The following is a 26,094-nucleotide window of genomic DNA, read 5'->3' as shown; positions in this document are numbered from 1 at the left end:
GTTGGACCCACCTGGCCAGGCCCTCAGTGCTGGTCCAGGATGAGGGGCACCTGGGCGCTGTCCACACGAGGAGGCAGCCGTTCACCCGTGCGCACGTTGAACATGGGCAGGGTGGAGAGTGGCCGGGGCACCTCGCGGCTGGCTGCCATCTGCCGCAGCTCCTCCGTGTTCTCACGGATGGTGCCATGGTGGACCATCTGGATGCTGGGGGCAGGCAGGGCCATCCAAGATGTCAGCTCCCATAGCTTTGCACAGTGACCTGGGAGTCAGCTTCTCTGGGGCACAGCAGAGTCCCCCCACAGCCTCATCGGTGGGGGGTAGTGATTCACCGGCAGGCCTTGTCTGGGGCCCCCTTGGACTTGCACCTGTGGGCAGATGCCCCCCTCTAGCCACTCCCCGTACTACACCTCTGGGGTCCAGCCTGGCGCTGCCTCTGAGCCACTCTGCAGTCTTCCTCACCTACTATGTGGGGGAGACTCAAACACACCACAGGTGGGGGTGGGACAAACCAAAAGCTCCCTGGGGCCAGCTCAGTGCCCAGAGATTAAGGCACAGCCTCTGGAGGAGACAGCCTGGATTCAGAGCTGTGTGTCCTTGTTTAACCATTCTGTGCCTCAGTTTCCTCACCTGTAAAATGGGGATGACAATAGTACCCACCTCATAGGATTGTTGTGGGGATTAAATAAGAACATGCGGGCTTGGGGCATAGAGCAGTGCCTAGCATGTGGTAAGTGCTCACAAGCTTCTGAGACATGAACTGATATCCACGGTGAATATATGTCCCCAGATCGGAGTGTGCAGTTTGTGTTAGATGTTCTGACAACCCTCTGGGTCCCCTTGAAAAGCACTCAGCTCCCTCCCCCCATGCTTTCTCCAACCAGTGAGGACCCTCCCTCCTACCTCTGTGTTGGTCTAGCAACGCTACCTCCTCCTTCACCTTTTCACTCTTCTTATCCTTTGCTCAAGCTGCTCCCCCTTCCAGGAACACCCTCTCCCATCTCCTGCCAGGCCAAGACCATCTCTTTTTGGCTCCTTAGGCCTGTCTTCCACTCCCTTCAACCCCCTCCCAGCTCCACCCCAGGCTGCCCCCAGCGCTGACCTTCCACCTTGCTCTAGCCACAGTCTTGTCTCCCTGTCTTTGTTTCAGACCGGGGCTCCTTGAGGGTTGGGACCAGCCTCAATGGGCTGGAAATCCCAGCAGTACTGAGTGGAGTGACTGCCACACCCATCGGAAAGTCCTTCCTGAAGTCTAGCTCCAGTTTCTCCTCAGAACCCTTAGCCCTATTTTCATCTGATATTTTCATGGGCTTGCTTTGTGCTATCGTTGAACCAGCTCTAGTTCTTTCTGAGAGACAGGGTAGCAAAGTGGTTAAGCAGGAGGACTTGCTTTGGCTTGAATCTGGATTCCACTGTTTACTGGCTGTGTGACCTTGGGCAAATTACTTAACCTGTTTGTAACTCACTTTCCTGAAATATAGTTGTTGTTTGAATTAAATAGTTAATACAGGAAAAGCACTTACAATATCTCAGGTCGGCATGCAGCAAGTGGTAGCTATTATTACAGAGAGTTTTCAGTTGCTATATTATTATCATCAATGTTATTTTTTTCTAGCAAGCTCACCCAATGAATTTGGAAGATGTTTTCAAGCCCCTTTACACAAACCCACCCACACTTATGGGCCCAGCCTGGAGTTTCCCAGGCTACCAGACTGCCAGGTCAGGCAGACAATGGGGCAGAGACTTTTCATTAGAGTCAATAAGAACTGGTTTTCTTGCAGGAGTGGGCGCCCCAGGCAAAGCTGAAGCAACCCTACTTGCCCCTGGATTACTGATTAGATGAGGGAGGAGAGAGATCCCCACATGTGCCCAAGGCTCAGTTAGTGGACACACACCCCAGCTAGAGCCTGAGAGGTGAGACTGTAAGAAGGACTTGCTAGCCTCCCACCGAATGGACCACACTCCTCCTGGGGTGAGTGGGACCAGGCTGGTCTAGCCCAAAGGAGGTGGAGTCGCTGTCTAAGTCTGGGGAAGGGTCAAGATGAGCTCTTGAGTCTGGAATTTGGCAAGCTAGTTGTCCAAAACACAATTTTCCATTCCCGGGCAAGGGAAGACTGAGGGGGAAGGGTCTCGAGAGAGAAGTGTGTGGAGGCCAAGAGCAAGGCAGTCAGGTAGGTAATGCCCCCTGGTGGGGGAAGGGCCTTCATTAAGGGCCCCCTTCCCGACCCTCTCTTTTTTTCCCCCGACCCTCCAGCCCACATCTGGGTCTCATTACTTTGGCAACTCAGAGAGATGGAAAAAAGCTTCTGCGATGTTTTTCTAGAGCAGAAGCAGAAGGCAGAGCCACGGTGCCTCCCCCAACAATCCTTCCACATCAGCACTTGGGCAGACAAACGGGCAGGCATTCCTATACACACACACCACCGTAGGTGTGGCTGCTAGACCAGCCAGGAGGCCCCAAGTCCCACCCCCCACACCAACACGTGGGCCCCTCACACCCTGCCACTGGCACCTAGACTCACAGGTGAGGGTCGAGGGGACTGGGGGACTTTGTGCTGACTAAAATCTGATACAAACGAAAAATAGGCAGCAGAATCATAACTTGTGGCTAATCTGAAAAATGGCAGAGACCGAACAAGGGAAAAATCAGGATTTTGTAGAAACAAATCAACACAAAACGCAAACCGACAAGGGCTAATATTGCACATGGTAAAATTGGTTATGGATTCAAAATTAAGGGAGAAGCAAATTTTCCTTAGAAGACCCAAATCTACAAAACTGGCCCGGGAAAGCTGGACACGGTGGAAAACAACTGATCACAAGAGAACATCCTCAATGGCAGGAGATCTAATTGATCAAATTTGGCACAGGCCAAAAAAAAAAAAAAAAAAATTGAGGAATAAAATCCTCCAGGTAAAATTTACATAAAAATTGTTGTTCCTAAAGACCCTGGAGGTCATGGTCCCCAGACCTTCCGTTAGCCCGAGACAGGAACCATTCCCAAAACCAACTCTTCAGACAGGGATTGGACTGGACAATGGGATAGAAAATGATACTGGTGAGGAGGGAGCTTCTTGGATCAAGTAGACACATGAGACTATGTGGGCAGCTCCTGTCTGGATGAGATGAGATGGCAGAGGGGGACAGAAGCTGGATGAATGGACATGAAAATACAGGGTGGAGGGAAGGAGTGTGCTGTCTCATTAGGGGGAGAGCAACTAGGAGTATATAGCAAGCTGTATATAAATTTTTATATGAGAGACTGACTTGATTTGTAAACTTTCACTTAAAGCATAATAAAAATTAAAAAAAAAATCATTGCTCCCACTGGGGAAAAAAATCTATAAAATAAAAATGAAAACGGAAAAAAAAAAGGAAGCCTTTTAACCGTTTTGTATAGAAAGTTGATCAAGGAACTAAATTTAGTTCAATAGGTCAAGAAATTCTGTATCTATTCACTCTGAAAAATATATCCTCCAGAAAAATTCAGAACCTGTTGCTGTCACTGCTCCCTATAGTTTTCTTGGCTGTAATTCTTATGAAAGCAGACTGCCAGGCCTTTCTTCTGAGGTGCTGCTGGGTAGATTCGAACCGCCAACCTTTAGGTTGGTAGTGGAGCACAAACTATTTGTGCCACCCAGGGACCTGAAAATTCACAAATGCTGATATCATCCTGATTTTTAAAATGTTTATATTCCTCAACCCAGAGACTCAAACATCCAGTGGGTCAAGATAGTGGATGGAGTCAGCATGGTGGGTCTAAAACTGGGGGCTCAGAACACCCTCAGATAGGCTCCCACACTGCACATCCATGCATTCACACGTGTGCAAGGCCCCTGTGGATCTCCATATCTGGCCACAGCCACCCTACCCCTCCTCCCCAGGGTACCTGGGATGCCAGGTGCTCACGCAACCTGGCAACACCCACCTGCACCCCCTAGGAGGGAACAATGAGACCACTGTGACCCCTGCAGGATTCTGGTGGCCTCACAATATCCTCCTGAAGTCACCACAGAGACAAACTTACCGCCCTCTGCACCCTTGGCACAAGTCGGCTGAGGCCACCGTGGGTGATCATCCTTGCTCCTCTCTCTGACCATCCAGGGGAAGGAAAGTGCTGAGAGAACCAGGAACCGGGACACACCTCACCCACCCAAAGAGGAGCAACCCAATAGAGACTTCCAGCTGCCACCCTGGAGGTCCTCACATCCAGCTCCCTTCACCTACCCCAGGGAGAAATGCAGAAAGATACCTCGCGGCAGCCCTCAACTGTCCCCTTGGCCTCCAACACTGCCCTTGGAGGAAGCCGGCTGTCCAGTGTGTCCGGTATCCCTAACAAGAGTGACACTGGGAGCCGCGCCTTTCCCAAACCCCACCGGAGGCCCAGCATGTCCCGGGTGATCCTGGAAGCTGTGGCCGACAAGGGGGCACACCACCGCATGTCCCTGGCCGCTCTGAAGAAGGCTGTTACCACCACAGGCTACGATATGTCCCGCAACGCTTGGCGTTTCAAGCGAGTACTCAAGGGACTGGTGGACAATGGCATGCTTAAGCAGGTGACCGGCAAGGGGGTTTCAGGCTCCTTCCGCATTGGCAAGAAGCAGACCTCCAAGTCCAAGCTCAAGCTCAAAAACAGGCAGCCGCTGCGAAGGCGGCAGTCTGGGCAGCGCAGACCCGGGCAGCGGCAGCGGCCTGGACAGCGGCGGCCTGGGCAGCGGCGGGCTGGGCAGCGGCGGCCTGGGCAGCGGCGGCGGCCTGGGCAGCGGCGGCCTGGGCAGCACTGGTCACTACTGGGCTCCAGACGGGGGCACAAGCGCATCCACAGGGTGGCCAGATGCCGCCGCAATTAACAAGGCAGGCCAGGCAGGTGGGCAGGGGTGCCAGGCCCACTACAGGCTCAGTCCCGTGGGAATAAAAGGAGCCAAAATTATTTCATACCCGCCTCCTGGAATATTTGGGGCCCATGGGAGTGGGAAAGGAAGAAGAGTGGGGTGCAGAGGGAGGGTAAGGCCATGGGTGGGGGAAACCTAGGGCAAATTAAGGGCAAGATGGATTTTGGAAAGGCTGATGAGATGGAAAACACCCACAGACATCAGCTAGTGCTATCACCTCATCTAACAGGTGGAGAAACTGAGGCCAGAAAGGAGGTGTGCTTGGCCAGAGTCACAAAGTAATTATGTGGCAGAGCTGGCCTGGAACCCAGATGTCTGACTTATATTGAAGTGTGGGGCATGTGTGTGTGTGTGCGTGCGTGTGTGTTTGTGTGCGTGTGTTTGCTGGAAGCTTCTTAAGTTGGTTCTCAAACCCTTGTCCCCAGGTTGGCAACAGACCCCTGAAGCCTGGCCAGAGCCACTGCCCTGTCCCACATCAGACTCTTCCATTTATTCCAGAAAATAAGGCAAGGCCAGGATGGGTCAGACCCAGCACCCAGGCAGTCCAGGCTGGGGGCTCGGAGGTCAAAGGTGGCCCCAGCATCCCAGAGTAACAAAAGCGAGACTGGTTCAGGTTTTGTTACTGCTCAGGGGCTGGAGGATCCGGCTCTACAGTCTCCCACCCAGCCCCCCACTCTCCCTTACTCACTCAGAGGTGACCAGGTCTCTCTTCAGCCTGTGGAAAAGTGAGGGGAGAGGGTTAGCCAGCCCTAGGCTTTGGCCCTTTGCACTCCAGGGGCTCAGGTGTACGTGGAGGCGCTCGTGTGCGTACTGATGTCTCCTGGTACTCAGAGGAGGACTCAGAGCTCTCCTCTTCTGGTCGAGGACCCCGCTCCCTGAGGGGTCTGGGTCCCCATGCAGCACAGGGGCCACAGAGGTCCTCGAAGTCCTCCCTGCCCCCTTCACCCACACTCACCGTCCCTCCCGTCGACAGCACATGATGTAGGCCAGCAGCAGGGTGAGCAGCAGGGCCACCAGCAGGGGCACCAGGAGGGTGACCAGTGCGTCAGTCAGGAAGTCTCGGGCTGTGGCCTCAGTGGGTGGGCAGAAGAACGGGTCCTGCTCCAGGATCCCATCACCTGGGGTGGGCATCTCGTCCATGGGCTCTGGCACTGACTTATCCACCTGCTCAAGGAACCCAGGGCTGACCAGGAGGCTGGCTAGACAGAGGTCCCCCAGAGGACAGGAAAGGGGCCCTCTGCCTGCCTCCCCCAGCTCGTGTGACTCAGCAGGACAAGAACTGAACTAGCAGGTGGGAGAGACAAGTTCTAAGAGAGGCAGGACTGTATAATGGTTAGAGTAGAGCTCTAGTGTCAGACTGCCTGGGTTCAAACCCTGACTCAGACAAGTGCTTAGCTGGGTTTGCTCAACTCTAAGAACTCAGTTTCCTCATCCATAAACTTGGAATGACAATAGTGGCACCTATCTGCCATTGGTGGCTGTGAGGGTAATACATGTTATTGCTACGCCTAGCACATAGCAAGTGCTCAGGAATGTTCCCACTGCCAGTCCCTCCGGCTCTGTCAGGTTATAGGAACAGAGCTCACCAGCGGTTCCCAGCTAGGGAGTCAGGGTCTACAGGCCCTAGACTGTTGTTTTTGTGTGTCATTGAGTCAATGCCGACTCATGGCAGCCACACGTGACAGAATAGGACTGTCCCGTAGGATTTTCTTGCTGTAATCTTTACAGATGTAGCTCGCCAGGTCTTTCTCTCACCTAGGTATTGAGTGGGCGGGTTAGAACCACCAACCTTTTGGTTAGCAGCCAAGCACTTAACCATTGTGCGAGCAGGGCTCCTATAGGCAGTAGATACCTCGGCTCAGTATCCCAAAGAGCAAGGGCAACTGTCTTTGGTTCATACAAAATGAGGATGAGAGTTATTTGCTCCTTATCCTTGTAGCACAGTGGTCAAGCTCTTGGCTGCTGTCATGGATTGAATTGTGTCCCCCCAAAATATCTATCAGCTTAGCTGGGCCTTGAGTCCCAGTATTGTGTGATTGCCCAACATTTTATGTGATTTCTCTTATGTGTTGTAAATCCTATCACTATGATGAGATGGATTAGTGGCAGTTATATTGATGAGATATACAAGATTAGATAGTGCCTTAAGCCAGACTTTTTCAGATATAAGAGAGAAACAAGCAGAGAAACAGGGGGACCTCAAACCACCAAGAAGGCAGTGCCAGGAGCAGAGCGTGTACTTTGGACCTGAGGTTCCTGCACAGAGATGCTTCCAGACCAAGGGAAGACTGATGACGAGGACCTTCCTCCAGCGCTGACAGAGAAAGCCTTCCCGTGGAGCTGGTGCCCTGAATTCAGACTTCTAGCTTACTGGACTGTGAGAGAATAAACTTCTCTTTGTTAAAGCCATTGACTTGTGGTATTTCTGTTACAGCAGCACCAGATGACCAAGACAGCTGCTAACTGAAAGGACTGGCGATTGGAACCCACCAGGCACACCACAGGAGAAAGACGTGGCAGTCTGCTTCCATAAAGATTTACAGCCTCGGAAACTCCATGGGGCAGTTCTACTCTTTTAGGGTCGCTATTCCAACTCAACAGCAACAGGTTTTGTTTTTATTACAGGTGAGTTTGTTAGGTGACACCTTCGAAGAATGTAGACTGGGTTGTCACACAGAGGCCCTCGGGGTGACTGCCCTGTGCCAAGCGATTGATGGCTCTAGCCTTTGGTCAGGGCTGGCTTGCCAACTCCCAGCATTGGAGGCCAAGTCTGGATTGTGGACTCTGTCGCCCTCTTGTGGGAGGAGGTAGAACTTCAAGGTGTGTGTGTGTGTGTGTGTGTGTGTGTGTGTGCGCGCGTGCGTGCGTGCGTGTGTGTGTGTCTAAAACTGATATCACAGATGGGTAATCAGAGAAAGAGACAGGCACAGAGAGACGGGTGGGAAGGAGAGGAAGGGGGAGGACTCTGTTGGGGACCATGCTCCACTCCCACCCCTGGAGCCAGGGGCCCTCCTCACCAGGGACACATTGCACCAAGCAACACGGAAGTGGGGTGCCAAGGTGTCGTAGCAGGACAGAAGTGGAGGCTGGCCCTGGGCACAGCGGGCATGGCTGTCAGGGGACGCCACCATCTTCAGACAGGTGGAGAAGGGTGAGGCTGAGCCCACCTTGATGTACACCCTGAGCCCAGATAGAAGCCACTGTTAGTAAAGTGGGGGGAGTGGTTGCCCAGCCCTGGAGATGTAGGGGATTCAGGGCTCATCCTGAGATCAGAGTGCACAGGGCACACCATACTTCTAGGGAGCCTTGACCCTTAGATGGCTATCCTTAGATGGATGGATCCTTTATGCCCTCATGGGGCACTGGGAAGTACAGAGTTCAGGGTGACTACAGTTTGGGCCACAGAGGCCAAGAGGGAGACGAAGGGGCGGCTGGAGGGGAATGGACAGTATGTGAAGCTGGGAGGTGCAGATGGAACTGGTGAGGAGGTTCGAGGGTTAGGTAAGCCCCGCCTGGCACAGTGGTTAAGCACTTGGCTGCTAACCCAAAGGTCAGTGGTTTGAACTCACCAGCTGTTCTGGGGGAGAACGACTATGGCAGTGGATTTGGTTTTGGTTTGTAATTAGGGAGACCCCTGTGTTAAGCCCACAACCCAGATGAGAGGCAAGCTGTCTCCTCTTACAAGAAGTCCTCCTGGATTGCACACCTACCCTTCTTTGCGGCCCTCAATTGGAAGGGGCACACGGCCCCCACGGTCCAAGGCGGAGGTGATATTTATAAGCTGGAGCTCCCCCGGCTCCCAGAGCCCCCCCAGGGCTGTGAGGAAGCGGCCGGCAGGCATCGAGGGCAGCACCTCCTCCACGTCATGGCTCTGCACCAGGAACTCAGCCTGGTACGGCAGCAAGGGGCCTGGGAGGGCCAGGTGGGCGCCTCAGACTACACCCAGCCCCCAGCTCTGCCCCCCAGCCCCACTCCAACATCCTCCCTGCCTCCCTCACACCCCTTCCTGCCTCCCATTCCCCCTATCCAACACCCAACACATCACAGACCCTAACACAGCAGCCTTTATGGCTTGCCCAGGGTCACGCAGACTGTCAGCAAAGAAGCCAATAATAAAACTCCAGAATCTGGAATCTCAGCCAGGGCTTTTCCCTTAAAACCCCTTCAAGTGTCACCTCCTCCCTCAGAGTCCCCACTTTCCAGGATGCCCTGTTCCCACTACTCTCCAAGCCTCTCCCTTCCTCTCCCTTCCACAAGCCCTTTAGCCTCCACCTTCAGGAAATCCCCATCTGTGGGGTAGGGGCGGGACAGGGCTAGTAGTACCTTCCGGGTCCCCAATCATCAGCACCAGTCTCTGCCAGGTGGTCTCAAAGCTGTCCCGATTGTAGGCTACGACCTGGGGGCGGGGGAATAAGGAGATGGGGTTGAGGAGGAACATGGAACAGCTGGGGCCTGGCTGGAGAGGACTGGGACACCACACCAAATCAGAGGTATGTAAATTATATGTGGAGCTCCTGGGTGGTGCAAGCGGTCAATAGCTGATGTGTCGGGTGCTAACTGAAAGGTTAAAGGTTCAAGCCCACCCAGAGGTGCCTCGAAAGAAAGGCCTGGCAATCTACTTTTGAAAAAACCCTATGGAGCACAGTTCTACTCTGACACACATGAATTCACCATGAGTGGGAATTTACTTGATAACCAAAAACTTACTGTCACAGATTAGATTCCGACTCCTAGTGACCCTATAGGACAGAGTAGAACTGCCCCATAGGGTTTCCAAGGAGTGGTTGATTCGAACTGCTGAGCTTTTGGTTAGCAGCTGAGCTCTCTAACCACTACACCACCAGGGCTCCAGAACATGTGGAATGCTTCACGAATTTTCACGTCATCCTTGCTCAGGGGCCGTGCTAATTCTCTCTGTAGCGTTCCTGATAGCAACTGTTAAACGAGTATATGTAAATGAATGTGAGCAGGGACGGATTAACCTGTAAGCAAGGTAGGCACGGGCTTACATTAAGCAAAGTATGCACAGGTTTACTTGTGTTTACTTACTTCACTCATCTGTTTCATCACCCCATGTGAAATTGTGCACTACAGATTATTAAGTAAGCACGAGTAAGCCCTTGCAGACCTTGCTTACTGGGTAATCTGTCCATGAATTTAGCAAACACGCAATTCTCAGAGGCCACACCACCCCGTGATTTTCTGAGGGGGTGGATACAGCCCACTGGGGTACCTCGATGACCTGGCGGCCGCGATCTTCTGAGGTGGCAGTGCCATAGAGGAAGCCAGGGTGGTAGGGGCTACGCTGGGTGTAGCGGAGCCACCGCGGCAGGTCTGGGTGTCCCTGGAGGTGGGCATGATAGGTGATGCGGGTGGAAGGTGGGATAGCTGCTGGGGGAGAGGAGAGAAGGTTGGAGGAAGAACTGAAGCCTTCACCAGCCCCGGGCAGGCTTCCTGGTCAGGAGCACAGCTCAGCCCTGGACACCCACGGAGGCCAGCTCACCAACATGCTCAGGAAGGCGAAGGAAGGTGGCGTGATCCAAGGTGTGTACAAAGATGCGACCCACAAGAGGATGGAGGGTGGTCTGCTGGGCCTTGGTGCCTGCCAGCCCTGCCAGGAGACCTGTGGGGAGCCCAGAATCCCCCACGCAGGCCAGCCTCAGTCCTGGGCCAGGCGGTAAGCACCTCTTCCCCACCAAGCCCCTGGCATCCTTCACTAGCCCCAGGAGAAAGCAGGGTAGGGCTGGGGCAGGCCACAGCTGGGCTATCCACCTTAGTCAGTGCCAAGACCCACTTCAGGGGCTGGCTCCTTCATTTGGATTCATGGAAGAGGCCCCCTACCTTCCTACCGCTAATTTTAGGCCCCTGTTGAGGTCACAGTGGGCAGAGCCTGATGTTTGGCTGGAGGAGTGGGCATGCATGTGTGTTCGGAGACAACAACCCCACCCTGACTGTTGGGGAGGCTGGGAGGGGAGAGAGGGAAGACGGCACCTTGGAGGGGGAGGGTGGCCATTCTGGAACGCACACACCCCCTTCCTCCCCTTGTGTACAGGGAGGGGCAGGGCCTGGCCAATGGGGCTGAGCACCAGGACCTCATCAGAAGAGGACCCTGGGGCTGGCCCAGCAGCCCTCACCCTTGTGCCCAGGACCAAATTTAGCCTGGGCCTAAACAGAAGTGGCAGTGGCCCAGCCAGCTCATTAAAGGGCCCAGGACCCTCCGGGTCCTAGAACACCCAGCCCTCAGAGCTCCCAGTCCCCACTGCCCAGAGCCCGGCTCCCAGCCCCAGCTTCCTGGACCCCCAGCAGCAGGAACATGAACGCCCCAAAGCCCCTTCAGCCTCTGCCTCACCCACCCCAGTGGACCCTCCAAACTTCCATCTCACCACCCCTCAATCCCACCCCTTGCCCTGGGCCTCTCCTCTGACGAGGGCCCCAACTTGCCCACAAGGAGAAGAGTCCAGACCAGCACTGCCGCCATGGCTGCCCCGACCTGGCTGGGCCCCTGTGAGTGACAGGGACAAGAGCAGGGAAGGAAGGGGGGCAGAAGGGTGGAGGGGGAGGCGTCCTGAGCAGCTGGGTCCCTCCCCATCCCCACGCAGAGCAGGGATCAAATCTGGAGTGGGCACTGTCTTCATGGAACAATGTCCCTCCTGTCGCCTCCCCCCCCACCGCTCCGTGCCCAGAGTCTGTTTTCTAAAATGCCAACCTGATGACATCAGTCCCCCCTTAAAGTCATAATGGCTGCCATTTCCCAGTTCACCAGCTGCTGATGGCTACTGTTATAGACTGAATTGAGTCCCCCAGAAATGTGTCTTGTAGATCCTAGCCCCTATACCTGTGGTTAGAATCCCATTTGTTATGTTAATGAGGCTGCATTAGTGTAGGGTATGTCTTAAATCAATCTCTTTTGAGATATGAAAGCAGATTAAGCAAGCAAGTGGAGATGGGGGAAGGCAGATGCCATTCCACACAGAGATCATCAAAGAGCCACAGAACAGAAGCTGAAAAGAGCTGACAGACAGAGCCTTCCCCTAGAGCCGGTGCCCTAAATTCAGGACTTCTAGCCTCCTAAACTGTGGGGAAATAAATTTATTTGTCAAAACCATCCACTTTTAGTATTTCTGTTATAGCAGCACTAGACAACTAAAATACCTACCAAGGCTCTTTCTGTACCTGGCCATCCTATCTAGAGTCCTCTCTTTCACAGTCTTCCCCCACCCTCCCTAACCCCTACCCCAGGCTGCTGCCCAGTCGCACCCTGCTCCTCCCCAGCCCAGGGTGTTCTCTCCAGTCTACAGAACTTTGCAAAGCTTCCTTCGGCCTGGAGTTCCCTTCCTGCCCTCATCCAACTCCCATCCAACTGGCAAGCTTCTGCTTGCCTTTCAAGACTCAACACAGGTGCTCTTTCCTCTCTGAAGCCTGTCTGAGCAACAGAGCTGGGAGACCTTCAGCTTCCGTGCACATCCCTATTCCATCCCCAACCACATAGCATTGTGGGGGCTCTGAGCTCTTTGGAGACTAAACCAAAAACCCAACTGGCTGCCGTATACTGGATCCCGACTCACGGTGACCCCATGTTTCAGAGTAGAACTGCTCCCCATAGGGTTTCTGGTGGCTTTGATCTTTCAGAAGTAGATCATCAAGACTTTGTTTGGAGGCACTTCTGGGCAGACTGGAACCACCAACCTTTCAGCTAGTAGCCGAGCGCTTAACCGTTTGCACCACCCAGGGATTCCCGTTGGACACTAGGATCTTATTAGCTTTGTGGCCCTGGACCTGGTGCAGGGCCTGACATATAGTAGGTGTAGGAGGCTAGGTGACAGTTTCCTTAACAGCACACGAAGAAGCCCATTCATCGTGCCCTTATCCCCAGACTAAACATACCCAGCAGGTACCCCAGGACAGGACCAGCCAGGTGGAGACACATAAAGGGAGGAGGAGCCCTCTCTGGCTCAGAGGCACAGGGAGCAGTGCCTAAACATGCAGGTTTGGAGGCTGGCAGGCCTGGCTGAGTCCCACCTGGACCACTCGCTAGTGGTGTGGCCTGGAGCCAGTCACCCAACCTCTCTTGGCCTGCAAACAGGTGAGAGCAATACTCCCGTCTTGGAGTTACTGTGAGCAATCAACAAGGCAATGAATTCAGCACATGTTTACTGAGCACCTACTAAGTGCCAGGCACTGAGAGTACCAAACCAAAAAAGCCAAACCCTTTGTCGTCTAGTCAATTCCAACTCATAGCAACCCTATAGGACAGAGTAGAACTGCCCCATAGGGTTTCCAAGGAGCACCTGGTGGATTTGAACTGCCAACCTTTTGGTTAGCAGCCATAGCTCTAAACCACTACACCATCAGGATTTCCACTGAGGGTACAGCAAGGCGCAAACCCTTGCCCAGGCAGAGCCTGCCTGCTAGCGGGAATGACAGCTGACTGTTGCCTGCTATTGTGCTGAAGCTTTCCCATACAGTTACATATATTAACTCATCCCATCCCCACAGCAGTTCCACAAAGCAGGTGTTATTATCATGCCCATTCTACAGATGAGAAAACTGAGGCACAGAGGGATGTATAACTTATCAAGAGTCTCACTGCTAGTGAGTTGAATGCATGTAAAGCACTTTCTATGAACAAAGGATCATCAGATCACAGCTGTTGATGTGCTTGCTGGCAGGGCACCACTTCCCCTTCCTTTCTGCATCTGGGCCTGGAGTGAAGGAGGGTGTGCCCTTCTCTGCCCACTCAGAGCAGGCAGAGGGACACCCTCCCCAGGTACCCTGAGAGGGAGGCAGGGACTGACTCATGGATGCCGAGGGCTCACGCTTCTTGGTAGCTATGTGAACATCCCTCAAGGGCTGCAAGATAAAGGGTGCTGTCCACTTCAACCCTGAGCAAATGCCCCAGGCAAGGACATCTGGGACCTGCTTAAGGTCAAGCTTCAGGGGGAGGGTATTGGTCTGTGCGTTGAGGTGACTGGTGGGTAGGTTACTTAGTCCCTGTCCCTTCCTCTCTCTCCCCGCTTGACCATCCTACCCATCCCTGGAGAGCCACCAAATTCCAGAGTCAGCGTCCACGTAGCCTCTCAGGTGGTGTGGCGTTTACCCCAGAACCACCTTGTCATCCTGTCCTTCTCAGGGAGGACAAGAGGGAGGAATGTTCTGGAGGCAGAGGAAGAGTCAGAGGGCTCTGGGCCAGCTGCCCAGGCCTCAGCCCCTCAGCCGCTCAATGTGACTCCCCTCCCTTCCCCCTGCTTCCTCCCCTGCTATTTTTGGAGCCACCCACTCACACCCTCAGCTATCTTAAGGTGGCAGTGCCTGTACCCAGTTCTACCAGACCCACAGAGGCCTTCCTTACTGGCAAAGCTGCAACCACTTCCCCTGAGGGAGATCCTCTCGCCCACTTCAGGGGAACCAGAGGCTGTCCCAGGAGCCAGCTGGAAGCCCCAGGAAAGCCTCTCCAGGTTCCTGGCCTGCCAAGGAGCTCCTGTCTGGGTTGCAAACTGTATGTAACACTCAGCACTTACTGTCCTTTGGTGACTGGGGGGTGGGATGGGGAACACAGGGTTTTTTACCCCACCTTTTCTTTAAGCTTTTATTTTGGATATTTCAAAGTAAAACAAAAGTACACAGAATAATATAATGAGCCCTCCACGTATCAGTTAGCCAGGTTCATCAATTGTCAGCTCAAGGCTCATCTGGTTTCAGCTATACCCCTTCCAATTGTTCCTCCCTGCATTGATTTCATCGTTTGATATTTTAGTGTGTCTCTCTAAAAGATGTTGTTGTTAGGTGCCATTGAGTCGAGTTTGACTCAAAGCTACAGAGTAGAACTGCCTCATAGGGTTTTCGAGGCTGTAATCTTTATGGGAGCAGACGCCAGGCCTTTCTCCCGCAGAGCCACTGGGTGAGTTCTGACCACCAACCTCTTGGTTAGCAGATGGGCACTTAACCATTGCACCACCAGGTCTCTAAAAGATAATGACTCCTTTTTTTTTTAAACATAATCACAATTGTTATACCTAATCACATTATTGCATCTAAAATTTAATTATAATTTCTAAATACCAAATCTCCAATTGTCTCATAAGTATATAATTTGTTCTACAATTTATCTGTTTGATCAGGATCCAAATAAGGTGTACACGTTGTAACTGGTTGATAGACCTCTCTTCAATTTCTTTTAACCCCCGGGCCCCGCCCCACTCTCTTTCTGTACTCCCTGAGGAAACCAGGTCATATGTTCTGGAGAGTTTCCCACAGTCTGAATTTTGCTGATGGCATCTCCATGGTGTCCTTTCACCTGTTCCTCTGACCTGGACATTTTCCATAAATTGTTATTTCCTATACATTTTAGCTGGATCTAGCGGCCTGAGCAGGCTCAATTTTCTCTGGCAAGACCACTTCATAGGTGGTGGTAATGCATTTTCCATTAGGAGGCACATATGCTTCTAAACAGAGAAACTGACTCTCCCTTACTATTTGGCTTCCCAGAGGCACCGTTCATACAGGAATGGCAGGATAAAAGCTTGGTTCTCTTTATTTACCAGTTTTGAAATAATGAGTTGGTTCCCCAGCAGCCTCCAAAACGTGAGCAGTTTTTTTTTTTTTTTAAATTAATGGTATCATTATGACCCTGTGGCTTTAAACCTCTTTGCATGCTTCAATCCCTTGCAGCTAATGTCCTTCCTGGTGCTCAGGTTGTCCCATCTTTGGGAGTCGGTTGGCTCCTGTTGTAGTCCTTACCAGTTGGAGCATCCATGTGGGACCTTGAGTCAGGTCGGCATTTCTGTCTCGCTCAGCCTTGTCTCTGAAAGAGCTTCCCTTGTCCGAGCTTTTCTCCTGGTGCCCCAGTCCTGCCCTCAGCTCCTAACCGGGCTAGTCCTCCGGCTCCGCTTCGTTGCCATCAGCCTCTGTCTCCCCAGCTTTACGCCCAGTCTCTTCCCCGTCAAAGCCTCCGTTTATTGCCTCTGGTTCTTTGTCTCCGTCTTTCCTCAGCTCACTGAATATTTGCTGAGTGAATGAATGATTGAATGAACCCATCTCCCAACTCTGGTTCCATTTCACTCTCTATGAACCTGTCTCCCTAAGTCTCTTGATCTCTGGGGATCGTTTTTGTTCTTTATTTTCCTTTATCTGCACCTAAAACGGGAGATAATATGCTGTCATGAGGGACAAAGGAAAGGAATTCTTGTCATTGTGATCTGATTCTCGCTTCTGCCTCTCAGACTCCACCCACATTTTTCTCCCCCACCCCCTTCACCTCCCCAAGCACCCACAACAAAGGGCGCGATTTGACCAATCCGCCACGAGAGGGCGCCTTCGCTTGCTCCAGCCCGGGCCTGCGCCTGCGCACTATTGAGCCGGGGGGCGGAGCGCCCCGCCGCGTACAGGGGATGCGCGTCAGAAGTGCACGCACAGCGCCGCGGTCAGAGCCGGCGAGCGAGGAAAGGCTCCAAGGTTTGGAGCCCCTCCTCATCCTCCCCTTCCGGGTCTAGAGGATGTTCTCCCAAACGATTATAGGGAGGCGAACCCGCATAGAGGCAGGGGACTGAACATAATGATCTTTCCCCACCCCTGACGCACTCCACCCTTCTATATCCACCCTGACTTTCAAGGACATTTCCGTTTTTCCCCAGCTCACCTCCACCCACCCACCCCCCACGACATTTTAGGGCACCAGTTTGAGGGCATAAGTGTACCCTCTTTTTATTGGTGGACTTCAGCCCTCGAAGGGGTTCCTTTAGCTTTGGGACCGCTTGAAGCCGTCCATCGGAACATGATAATGCCAGAAACCATTCTTGGGCAAACTTTTTTAACTTACAGAATGAAAAACCGAGGGGAGGGGACCATTCAGAGGTTCCACAGGCTAGTGTTCTGCACAGCCCTTTCCACATAGACACTCCCTCTCTGGAAAGTGAGGGTAACAAGGATCAAATGAGATAATGGAAGCCAAAGTGCTTTGGAAACTGTAAAGCTCTGGAGAAAGTTAAGTGGTCTTTTATTTATTTATAACTCACAGTGCTTGGCAATACGGGGCCAGCCCACTGGCATAGCCTGAGAGCTGGGAGACGTCAAATTTAGAAGTCATGAATCAGTGGTAAAAAACAAACGAAACCCAGTGCTGTCGAGTCAATTCCAACTCATAGCGACCCTACTGGACAGAGTAGAACTGCCCCATAGAGTTTCCAAGGAGCGCCTGGCTGATTCGAACTGCCGACCCTTTGGTTAGCAGCCATAGCACTTAACCACTAAGCCACCAGGGTTTCCGAATCAATGGTAGAAGGATTAAAAACCGAAAAACCAAATCCATTGCCATCGAGTCTATTCGGACTCATAGTGACCCTATAAGACAGAGTAGAACTGGCCCGTAGAGTTTCTAAGGAACACCTGGTGGATTCAAACTGCTGACCTTTTGGTTAGCTGTAACTCTTAACCACTATGCCACTAGGGTTTCCAGAACGATTAGAAAGACACAAAAAAAACTCTTACATTCTTTGCAGATGATATGATTATTTATCTAGAAAATCCAAGCGCTTCTATAGGCATGTTAGAGTTATTAAGACAGCTCATCAAAGCTGCTGGCCAAGTTCAACACCCAAATACAAATAAAATAAGATACAAAATTCAACAGTGTTTCTATACACTAGCAATAATTTATTAGAAACCATAATATCTTTTTAAAAAGAAATCATCCACAATATAATTAAAATTGCACAGAACCTGGAAAAAAGCTTACAAAAGATGTTTCAAGACATTTATGCAGAAAACATTATTATAGGCTATAAAAGGAGTAAATAGATGTATCAGTTTATGGAGGAAAACCTTCAATGTCACAAAGATAATTCTCTCCATATTAATCTATCACTTCAGTGGAAGCCTAATAAATATCCCAACGGGATTTTTTTTGTGGAGTTAGGTAAACTGATTCTAAAATTCACATGGAATAGCAAAGGGCCAAAAAGAGTCTACACAATTCTGAAAAAGAATAAGGAGAGAATCTGCTCCTACCAGAGCAAGACGTATTTGAAAGCAATAGTAATTAAAATAATGTGGTATTGGTGCTGGGCTAAACAAAGACATCAATAGAATAGAGTACCTAGACACAGATCCAAGCATATGTGGGAATTTGATTTATAATGGTGGTGGCATTGCAACTCAGAGAGAGAGAACAGGCCATTCAATAAAAAGTGTTGTGACAATTTTTAATTGTGGTAAAAATATATATAACAAAACATGCCATTTCAACATTTTTTACATGTACATTTCAGTGGCATTAATTATATTATATATATTATACTCCCTGTTTCCAAAGGACAATTTGCTTTTCACATGAAAAATCTTCACACCATCCGTAAATATTTGGAATTAAATACCTAAAAGTTAAACATAAAACTTTCAAATAATTAGAAGAAAATGGAGGGGATCTCCGGGTGGGAAAGCATTTCTTAGACAACTCAAAAGATCAATCAATTTTACTATGTTAAAAAAAAAAGGCCTTCTGCTAGGCAAGTGACATCATAAACAAACTTAAAAGACAAGGGAAGGCCTGGAAGACAATGTCAGCAGTATATAAAACAGATAAAGAGTTAATATCCAGAATATGTCCCTGGGTTGTGCAAATGGTTAATGCATGTGGCTGACAACTGAAAGAAGAAAGATCTGGCAGTCTTCTTCCAAAAAATCAGCCACTGAAAATCCTGTGGAGCACAGTTCTGTTCTGACACACACGGGGTCACCATGAGTTGGAGGGTACTAGATGGCAACTGAAGAGGTCCAGGATATGCAAAGTCGTCTGACAAATCAATAAGATAGACCTTTTGAGTGCCAACTCAAGCAGCATTCTGTCTCATTCTTCCCTAATAGAACCCCGATTTTACTCAAGATTCAAAGATCTGAGCTTTGGGGATTGCTGGGCCTTCCCTGGAGTCCTGGTGGTGCAGTGGTTAAGAGCCACAGCTGCTAACCAAAAGGTAGGCAGTTCAAATCCACCAGCTGCTCCTTGGAAACCTCCTGAGGCAGTTCTACTTTGTCCTATGAATTGGAATCGACTCAGCATGGTTTTTTTTCTTTTTTTTTGGCCTTCCCCAGCTCCATCAGGTGAAGTGTGATTGGCCTAAATTCAGCATGGTAATTTGGTCCCTCTGGTCAGCTATTAAGAAACCCTGGTGGCATAGTGGTTAAGAGCTATGGCTGCTAACCAAAAGGTCAGCAGTTTGAATCCTCCAGACACTCCTTGTAAACTCCATGGGGCAGTTCTACTCTGTCCTATAGGGTCACCACTATGAGTTGGAATCAACAGCAACAGGTTTATTGTTTTTTTGTTTTTTGGTCAGCTATTTTTTTTTTTATTGTTTGAGGCATGGGCATGTATACATTTCTGGTCAGTGAGACCCAAAGGGAGGTATACTGGGGGGGGCAATGGGAAAGAGACACTAAGAAGAAAACATCCATCCACTTCCTTCTGGTACTGGACACTGTCTGCATGGGACACCTGGAACTAAGGCAGCCATCTTGGGACTGTGAGGAGACCAGTCTAAGAAGCCAGCCAACTTGATGAGGGAGGTCTTTGATGTCACAGTTGAGCCTCTGAATTAAACAACCCTGGCAGCCCTGGCGGTGCTGTGGTTAAGCACTGGGCTGTGAACTGAAAGGTCGGTGGTTCAAACGCATCAGACAAAAGATGTGGCAGTCTGCTTCCGTAAAGGTCACAGCCTTGGAAACCCTATGGGGCAATTCTACTCTGTCCTATAGGGTCACTATGAGTAAGAATGGACTTGATGGCAACGGGTGGTTTTGAGACTTTGGCTACGCGAGATAATAAAATTTCCTTTTTCCTTGAGGCACTTTTTTTTAACTTGCCACAAAGGCTACAATAGGGTAGCAAAGGATATGGGCAAAAGCAATTCACAGAGGAGGAAACCCAGATGGCCAATAAGCATGGTAAGATGTTCTACTGTATAGGCAGGGAATGTAGATTCAAATGAGATACGATTTCACATCCATCAGATTGGCAAAAATAAAAAGCCTGACAAGAGCAAATGTTGGCAAGGATATGGTCAAATAGGAAGACTTGTACACATGCTAGCGGTGAGAGCATACTTGGTTCAGCTGCTATAGAGAGCAGTTTGACAGTATTCGTCACGTTGAAAACATGCCTGCCCTGCAAACCTAGCTTCCTACTTCTAGGTATACACCCCAAAGATGGGTTCCCATCCATGCACCGGGAGACAAGTACCAGGGTGTTCATTGCAGCCCTGCTTATAATAGCAAAAAAAAAAAAGAACCTAAATGTCAATTAGTAGAGGAACTGATAAAAAAAACTGTGACATATTCACCTCACAAAATACTACACAGAAGTTAAAATGAACAAACGAAAGCCATATGTAGCAACATGGCTCCATGGTGAAAACCATGTTGAGTGAGTAAAAGTCAGACACAAAATGGCACACACGGTATGAGGGTGACTAAATCTTAAAAACACAGAAATCATTACTGTATGCTGTTTTGTGAATATCTAAATGTGTAAAAAATGTAAAATTTGAAAGGATGCATTCCAAACTGGTGAGAGTTGGAACTGAGGGCAATGGGACTGGGGAGAAAGATAAAAATAAAAGGGACTTCAGCTCAAGCTCTATAATTCTATTTCTTTTATATGAAAAATCCAGAAGTAAAAACGACAGAATGCTACTAGCATTTGTAATGTCCGTTTGTTACATGATTCTCTGAGCTTTTCTTATTAAAAAAAATCTTTTCAAGCTAAAAGTAAAAAATAAGTATGAATAAGAATTTTTTTCTTACGAAAGAAGAGTTCTCTGAAGTAAGGAGCCTTCGTGGCACAGTGGTTAAGCGCTCGCCTACGAACCGAAAGATTGGCAGTTCAAACCCACCGGAGATACAACTGACCTGAAGTGGCAGGATTTCTCATTCCCTTCCCCACCCTCAAGGTCACCTGAAGTTCAGGAGTTGAGTGTGGGAGATGTAAGAGCTGCCGTTACTGAGGCTGTACCTGTGCCAGGTGCCAAGCCTTCCTGGAGGATCCTGGTGGAGCCAGTCGGGATGGAAGCTGGCAAGGGCGGGAGGCTTGTTCCCCTGAGCCAGGGCAGGTGAGGTGGAGGCTGGCAGAAGAAGGTGACTCTAAGTGCCAGCTCCCTCCTCAGGCACCCACTGCACCGAGACCCAGAGGGCAGAGGAAAAATAGAAACTATCAAACACGGAAATGTATTAGCAGTTGGAGCAGACAGTTGAAAGAGTTCTCCAAATCTGCTCATGACAAAATATATTGCCCAATCTTTCCGGTTGGTTGTTTTTTTTTTCTTTGACCTCCCTGCATATCTTGGAGCTCCCACAGCTATGGCTGCTGTCTGCATTGCAAAATACATATTTACATGCCCTCTAAGCCAGCTAAATATAGGCTTTCTTTTAAAGCAATTGATGCTTTGGTGAAATCTTTTCTCTGTCCCACCCCCTCCCCCCCACAACACACACACACCCTGACTCCTTCTCTTCTCTTTCTTGAGGCTCCAAGATGTGTCTGAACTTCCCAAGTGGCTCTTGAGTGACTATGGACAGTAACAAAAAGAGAGAGGGACAGAGCAGAGGGACGCAGGCCCAGTTTCCCCAAGGGAGGAGTCCCTGCAGGGGCAAAGGGGAACTTGAGGCACCAAGAAGCAGGAGTGAAAGACCCCTTGGGAGGTGGAGAAGGGAGGTCACCTTCGCTCCAGGATGATCCCCAAAAGATTCGTGGAAGCTGCAGGCAGGGGGTGTTTATATTTAGAATTTCTTGTAATGGACCTTGGAAAGAAATGAGAGGTCCAAAGCCCCGTGATGCAAACAGGGGTATTGATTCTCAGCCACACCTGCCCACATGCGTGCCCACGTACACACACATCCATGCATACTTAGATACACATGCAACAGGCAACACTGCAAACTCCTAATTTGTACCAGGAGCTATTCTAAGTACTCTATGCATTTTATGCATTTTAGAGCCTATTTAATCCTCGGACAACTCTCTGAGGTTGGTATAATACCTCCATTTTACAGAGGAAAGAATTTGTCAAAGTCCAGCAGCTGGGAAGTGGCAGGTTGGGGATTCTCACAAAGGTAATCTGGCTTCAAAGCCCATGTTCTGTTTTGCTACACACACACACACACACACACACACACACAGAGTGGGGGAGACCTAGGATCACCCATCCTCAGGAGACTCACTAAGACATTCACATTTGAGCTTTGTCAGGAAACTGAGGCATACCAAAAAGCCAAACCCTTTGCCGTCAAGTCCTACTCATAGTGACCCTATAGGACAGACTAGAACTGCCCCATAGGGTTTCCAAGAAGCGCCTGGTGGGTTTGAACTGCTAACCTTTGGATTAGCAGCTGAACTCTTAACCACTACACCACCAGGGCTTCCGAACTGAGGCCTCGGGAGGAGAAGTGACTTGCCCAAGGTCACCCAGCTAATGGGTGGAGCAAGCACTCAAGGCAGGCCCTATGAGTCTCACAACTTTCCTCTTCTCCACTGGCTAAGTCACTTCCTTCTCCAGGTCTGTCTTCCTCATTACCCTGTGAAGAGAGTCAGTCAAAGGCCACTAAAGGCATCCTGGATTTGAGTTCTCCTGCATGTGAGTGTGTACTCACATGAACGCCTTTCTGGCATCTTAAGCTGATGCCCAGATCCCTGGCAGGGGAAGATGGATGGACGAAAGCCGTTGGGGCAGGGACCACTGATCACCACAGCACTGCCAAAGTGCAGGGCCTGGGCTCGCTTCTGCTCAGATGATCCCAGCCATAGAAATGCCACTTTCAGAGGCTGTCTCAAAGCTCCAGGGCTAGGAAGAGAAGCCAACCTTGGCACCCAGCCTGGGCCTGAGCCCTGGGTGCTGAGGGCTTGGAGCTTATCACAAATCAGGCCCCTCACTGCCTTTATCACCCGCCTCTGCAGTCACACCTGGTGTTTGAAACTAGCAAGCCTCCAGGCAGAGCACTAAAGGGAACCTCCCAGAGGGCCTCTATCAGGCCGGGGCAGGGGCGGGGGTGGGGCGTGGAAAAATAGGGAGGGGCTATACTGGGAGGAGGGCTGGGGGCAGTTCTTTGCCTATAGGAAGACTCAGGCTTTTTTGGCAAGGGCTGGTGGCACAGGCAGGCAGCCCTGGCGGCTGCAAGCAGTTTGAGCTGACTACTAACCTAAAGGTTGGTGGTCAGAACCCAACCAGTGGCTCGGGGCCGGTGCGGGGGCGGGGGGGGGGGTGGCGGGGAGCAAGGTGATTTTACTTCTGTAAAATTCAGCCAAGAAAATGCTATGAAGTAGTTATACTCTAACACATGGGGTGGCCATGAGTCGGAACTGACTCCACGGCACCAAGTTTGGTGGCACAGGTACCTCCTTCCCCACCCACCTTACCTGTCCACGTCACACAACAAGTGCTGGAGTCAGGATTTCAACCCTGGCAGTCTGGCTCCTGGGTCAGTCTTGGGTCTCACTCTGCCATCTGTCTGTGGGAAAAGGTAAGAAAGAACTTTCACCCAAACAGAGAAGACCACCAGGCAGCTTAGCCCTCAAGGCCTCCTCCATAAAGGACAATGTAAAGAGAAAGGACGGTTTAATTATCCTGGGGTGCTAAACTGGAGGAAATAGGTGAGGACTGCAGCATAAGAAATGAAAATTAGGTCTAAACCCTTCAGTTTGGATGGAAATCCTCCCAAATGAAGTTCCCCTCCCAGGAGATGAGATTACTGCCCCAGGCAGGTAGGGAGGAGATGGGGGAAGATGACACCCCATTCTCCACCTATCTCACAGGCCAGCCAGTTTGGTGTCTGACCCTGGGAAAGCGTTTAGCATCGCTCAGAAAAGCTTCTTGGGGAATTCTGGCTGGGGGTGTTGCTAAACTATGAAATAATCATCCTACTCCTTTGCCTCAGTCACCCAAGCTCTGGGCCAGCTCCACCCTCTTGCATCCCAAAGCATTTAAAGGGGTTTCATCCTTGGAAGCCTCAGGATCCAGGCTTCCCAGTACTTCCAATTCATTCCAAGCTGTTGCTGGAAATGTGTTTTTTGTTGTTGTTGGGGGGGGGGCGGGGGCCCAGAGTCTCTGGGCTTGTCTCTGAGAACCTTGGCAACTCCTCCCTCCCTCTGAAGGGCCAGGGGTGGGGTGGGGGGGGGAGGGTGGTTGCTTCTCCACCTGGCCAGAGGCATGGGCACAGACCCCTTGGGCTGGGAACAGTTACCATGACTCACCACAAAGGGTGTGGTAGATTCTGGGCAGAACACCCAGGGGCCTGTGCCCTCCTCCAACTCACTCGAGAGCTTCTGAGGACACTCTGCCCAACCCCCCAAATCCCAACTGGTTGAGATCTCTCTCCTCCCCCAACTTCCAGAGCGGGTTTGAAGGGCCATGGGAGGGGGTTTCCAGCCCCAACCTTGAGGTTGGAAACCTAAATCCCAAAGCTTGTTCCTATAAGAGGTCTTCTAAAAAGGGTTAAAAAGGAAGGGAGCCTGAGAGCTTCTTCACCCTGCCTATCCCGAAGTGCAAAATTGGGGAGGGGGCAGTTTCCTGGGCAGCCGAGCAAAGAAGAGGCAGATGACAATGGTAAGCCCGGGTTCATTTCCGGCTCTCCAGCTCAGAACCCAAGTCTTCCCTCCCCTTAGCACCAGCCTCAGGATCCAGCCCTGTGGTTCCTGGCCCCTCCCCATCCCAATATCCAGAGTTCCCAGGCGGCTTCCCGCACCCCACCCCCAATCCTGTACTGAGCTCCTTTGCACGTGCTAACGGGTTAATATCCCACAAAACCCACACACGCCCCTTCAGTGGTGGGGTGCTAAGAGTCCCTTCGCCAACCCTTCCAGACCAGGGGACAGAGAGTGGAAGATTGGGACGGGGAGGAAGAGGACGAAGAGGAAGAGGGCGGGGGAGAAGGCAAAGGCCGCAGGAAAGCCTGAGATGCAGGAAGCAGCTGGGGGGGCGGGAGGCTTTGTGCCTGAGTTGTTCTCTGGGTCCTAGGGTCCACTCCGTTCAGTCGTCTCTGGGATCTGGAGCAAAGCCGAGGCTCTGGGGTCTTGGTTTGGAGTGTACCTCTTCGCACACCTCCGTCCCCCGCCCGGGCAGCTGGGGAGGGGTGGAGGGCAGCCCTGGCCCCCTGTTGTGTGAGTGTTAGGGCGGGAGAGGGGTGTGGGCTGCGAGGGAACATCAAAATAGTTTTCTGGGTTGCCAGGACAGGGCATGTGTAGGTCACTGTGACCTCGTTGCCCCTCCCCCCCCCACCCCCACATGCACATAGTGGCCAGGACCCTCTAGATAAGAGACCCAAGTTAGAATTCTCGCTGGGTAAACCTTGGCCACAGGCCTCTAGAATTCCTCCTCCTCATCTCCCCCTTCCTGCTTGAGAGGCGAGAGTGCTCCTGTAGGGGTAGGAGGAAGGGGTTTGCGACCCCTCCGTTCCAGCCTGGGGTGCAGACAGGCTACCGGGACACCCTCTACAAACTTCCGAATGGCAAAGGGTAGCTTTCGGGATTTCCTGCCCTTCGGGTGATGGGGACCACCTTCTTTCTCCATTCCTTCTCCTTCTCCCTCCTAAGGCCAGCAACACTGTACCAAGGTTTCAGACATTACGGAGTGCATAAGATTCCCCAGGAGGAAAAGTGGCAAAATGCAGAATCCCGGGCCGCTCTCTGAGCTTCTGATTCACAAAGTTTGAGGGAGGGCCCAGAATCTGTGTTTTTACCAAGCCCCAGTGATTCTGATAATGACAGCTTTGAACAACACTAGCGAGCCTTAAGGACCTGGAAGAAAATGATCCTTTGCCCCTTCCTACCTATCCCCCTTCACGTTGGGGTGGAGAGGGGCCCCACTAAAACCACTGTGGTTGGTCTGCCCTACCCCCAATATTTAATGGGGGTGCGGTTATGTGGGTTGTGATAAACCGCAGCCAGAGGCTGGGATGGAAGAATCGCAGAGGATTGAGCAGGGCCTGGGGGCAGCGGAAGGCTTTCGGCGAGGGACCGGCAGGGGAGGGGATTTATTTGGGAGTAGGGGAAGGGGTGGGCTCACAGACTCTGGCCCCGGAAATCCGATCCCTCTAGGACCCAGAGGTGCCAGTCCCCCAGCGGCGGCGGCGAGAAGGGCAGCCGCTCGGTCTCCGGCAGCCGCCGCTCGGGCACAGCGAGAGAAAGACCGGAGCTCGGGGCGCGGGGGGGAGGGAGGGAGGGAGGGAG

The 26,094-nt window shown here is 51.4% G+C and overlaps 2 protein-coding genes and 1 non-coding gene across 15 annotated transcripts in view; 1 reads left to right on the top strand and 2 right to left on the bottom strand.

Moving 5' to 3' along the window:
• Positions 1-26,094, bottom strand: part of SGCA (sarcoglycan alpha) — a 31,022-nt gene that overhangs the window by 1,467 nt on the left and 3,461 nt on the right. The window contains exons 2-15 of one of the 13 annotated variants that reach the window (XM_064271199.1): positions 23,287-23,378; positions 22,524-22,714; positions 21,373-21,674; positions 20,890-20,998; positions 20,682-20,737; positions 11,331-11,391; positions 10,393-10,512; positions 10,123-10,280; positions 9,213-9,285; positions 8,600-8,798; positions 7,907-8,069; positions 5,845-6,053; positions 5,578-5,604; positions 12-204 (exon numbers count right to left, since the gene is read on the bottom strand). In XM_064271199.1, coding sequence (XP_064127269.1) covers positions 24-204; positions 5,578-5,604; positions 5,845-6,053; positions 7,907-8,069; positions 8,600-8,798; positions 9,213-9,285; positions 10,123-10,280; positions 10,393-10,512; positions 11,331-11,391; positions 20,682-20,737; positions 20,890-20,998; positions 21,373-21,674; positions 22,524-22,542 — 1,677 coding nt within the window. In that variant the 5' untranslated portion in view covers positions 22,543-22,714; positions 23,287-23,378 and the 3' untranslated portion in view covers positions 12-23. Of the gene's footprint in view, positions 1-11; positions 205-5,577; positions 5,605-5,844; positions 6,057-7,906; positions 8,070-8,599; positions 8,799-9,212; positions 9,286-10,122; positions 10,281-10,392; positions 10,513-11,330; positions 11,392-15,626; positions 16,023-16,704; positions 16,791-20,681; positions 20,999-21,372; positions 21,675-22,523; positions 22,715-23,286; positions 23,379-24,120; positions 26,063-26,094 lie in introns of those variants that run through there. The other 12 variants (XM_064271200.1, XM_064271211.1, XM_064271201.1 and 9 more) reach the window with 12 other exon arrangements.
• On the top strand, positions 1,958-4,847 carry LOC135228136 (histone H1.9-like). The gene has a single exon (XM_064271876.1). It carries the CDS (start codon positions 4,236-4,238, stop codon positions 4,845-4,847), a length of 612 nt encoding a protein of 203 aa, XP_064127946.1. The 5' UTR covers positions 1,958-4,235.
• LOC111751817 (U6 spliceosomal RNA) lies at positions 9,741-9,844 on the bottom strand. The gene has a single exon (XR_002786898.1). It is a non-coding gene; the product is annotated as a U6 spliceosomal RNA (small nuclear RNA).

This window comes from Loxodonta africana, chromosome 18 (genome assembly GCF_030014295.1).
Source record: "Loxodonta africana isolate mLoxAfr1 chromosome 18, mLoxAfr1.hap2, whole genome shotgun sequence".
Classification (NCBI taxonomy): Eukaryota; Metazoa; Chordata; class Mammalia; order Proboscidea; family Elephantidae; genus Loxodonta; species Loxodonta africana.
This window is presented reverse-complemented; position numbering and strand designations above follow the sequence as displayed.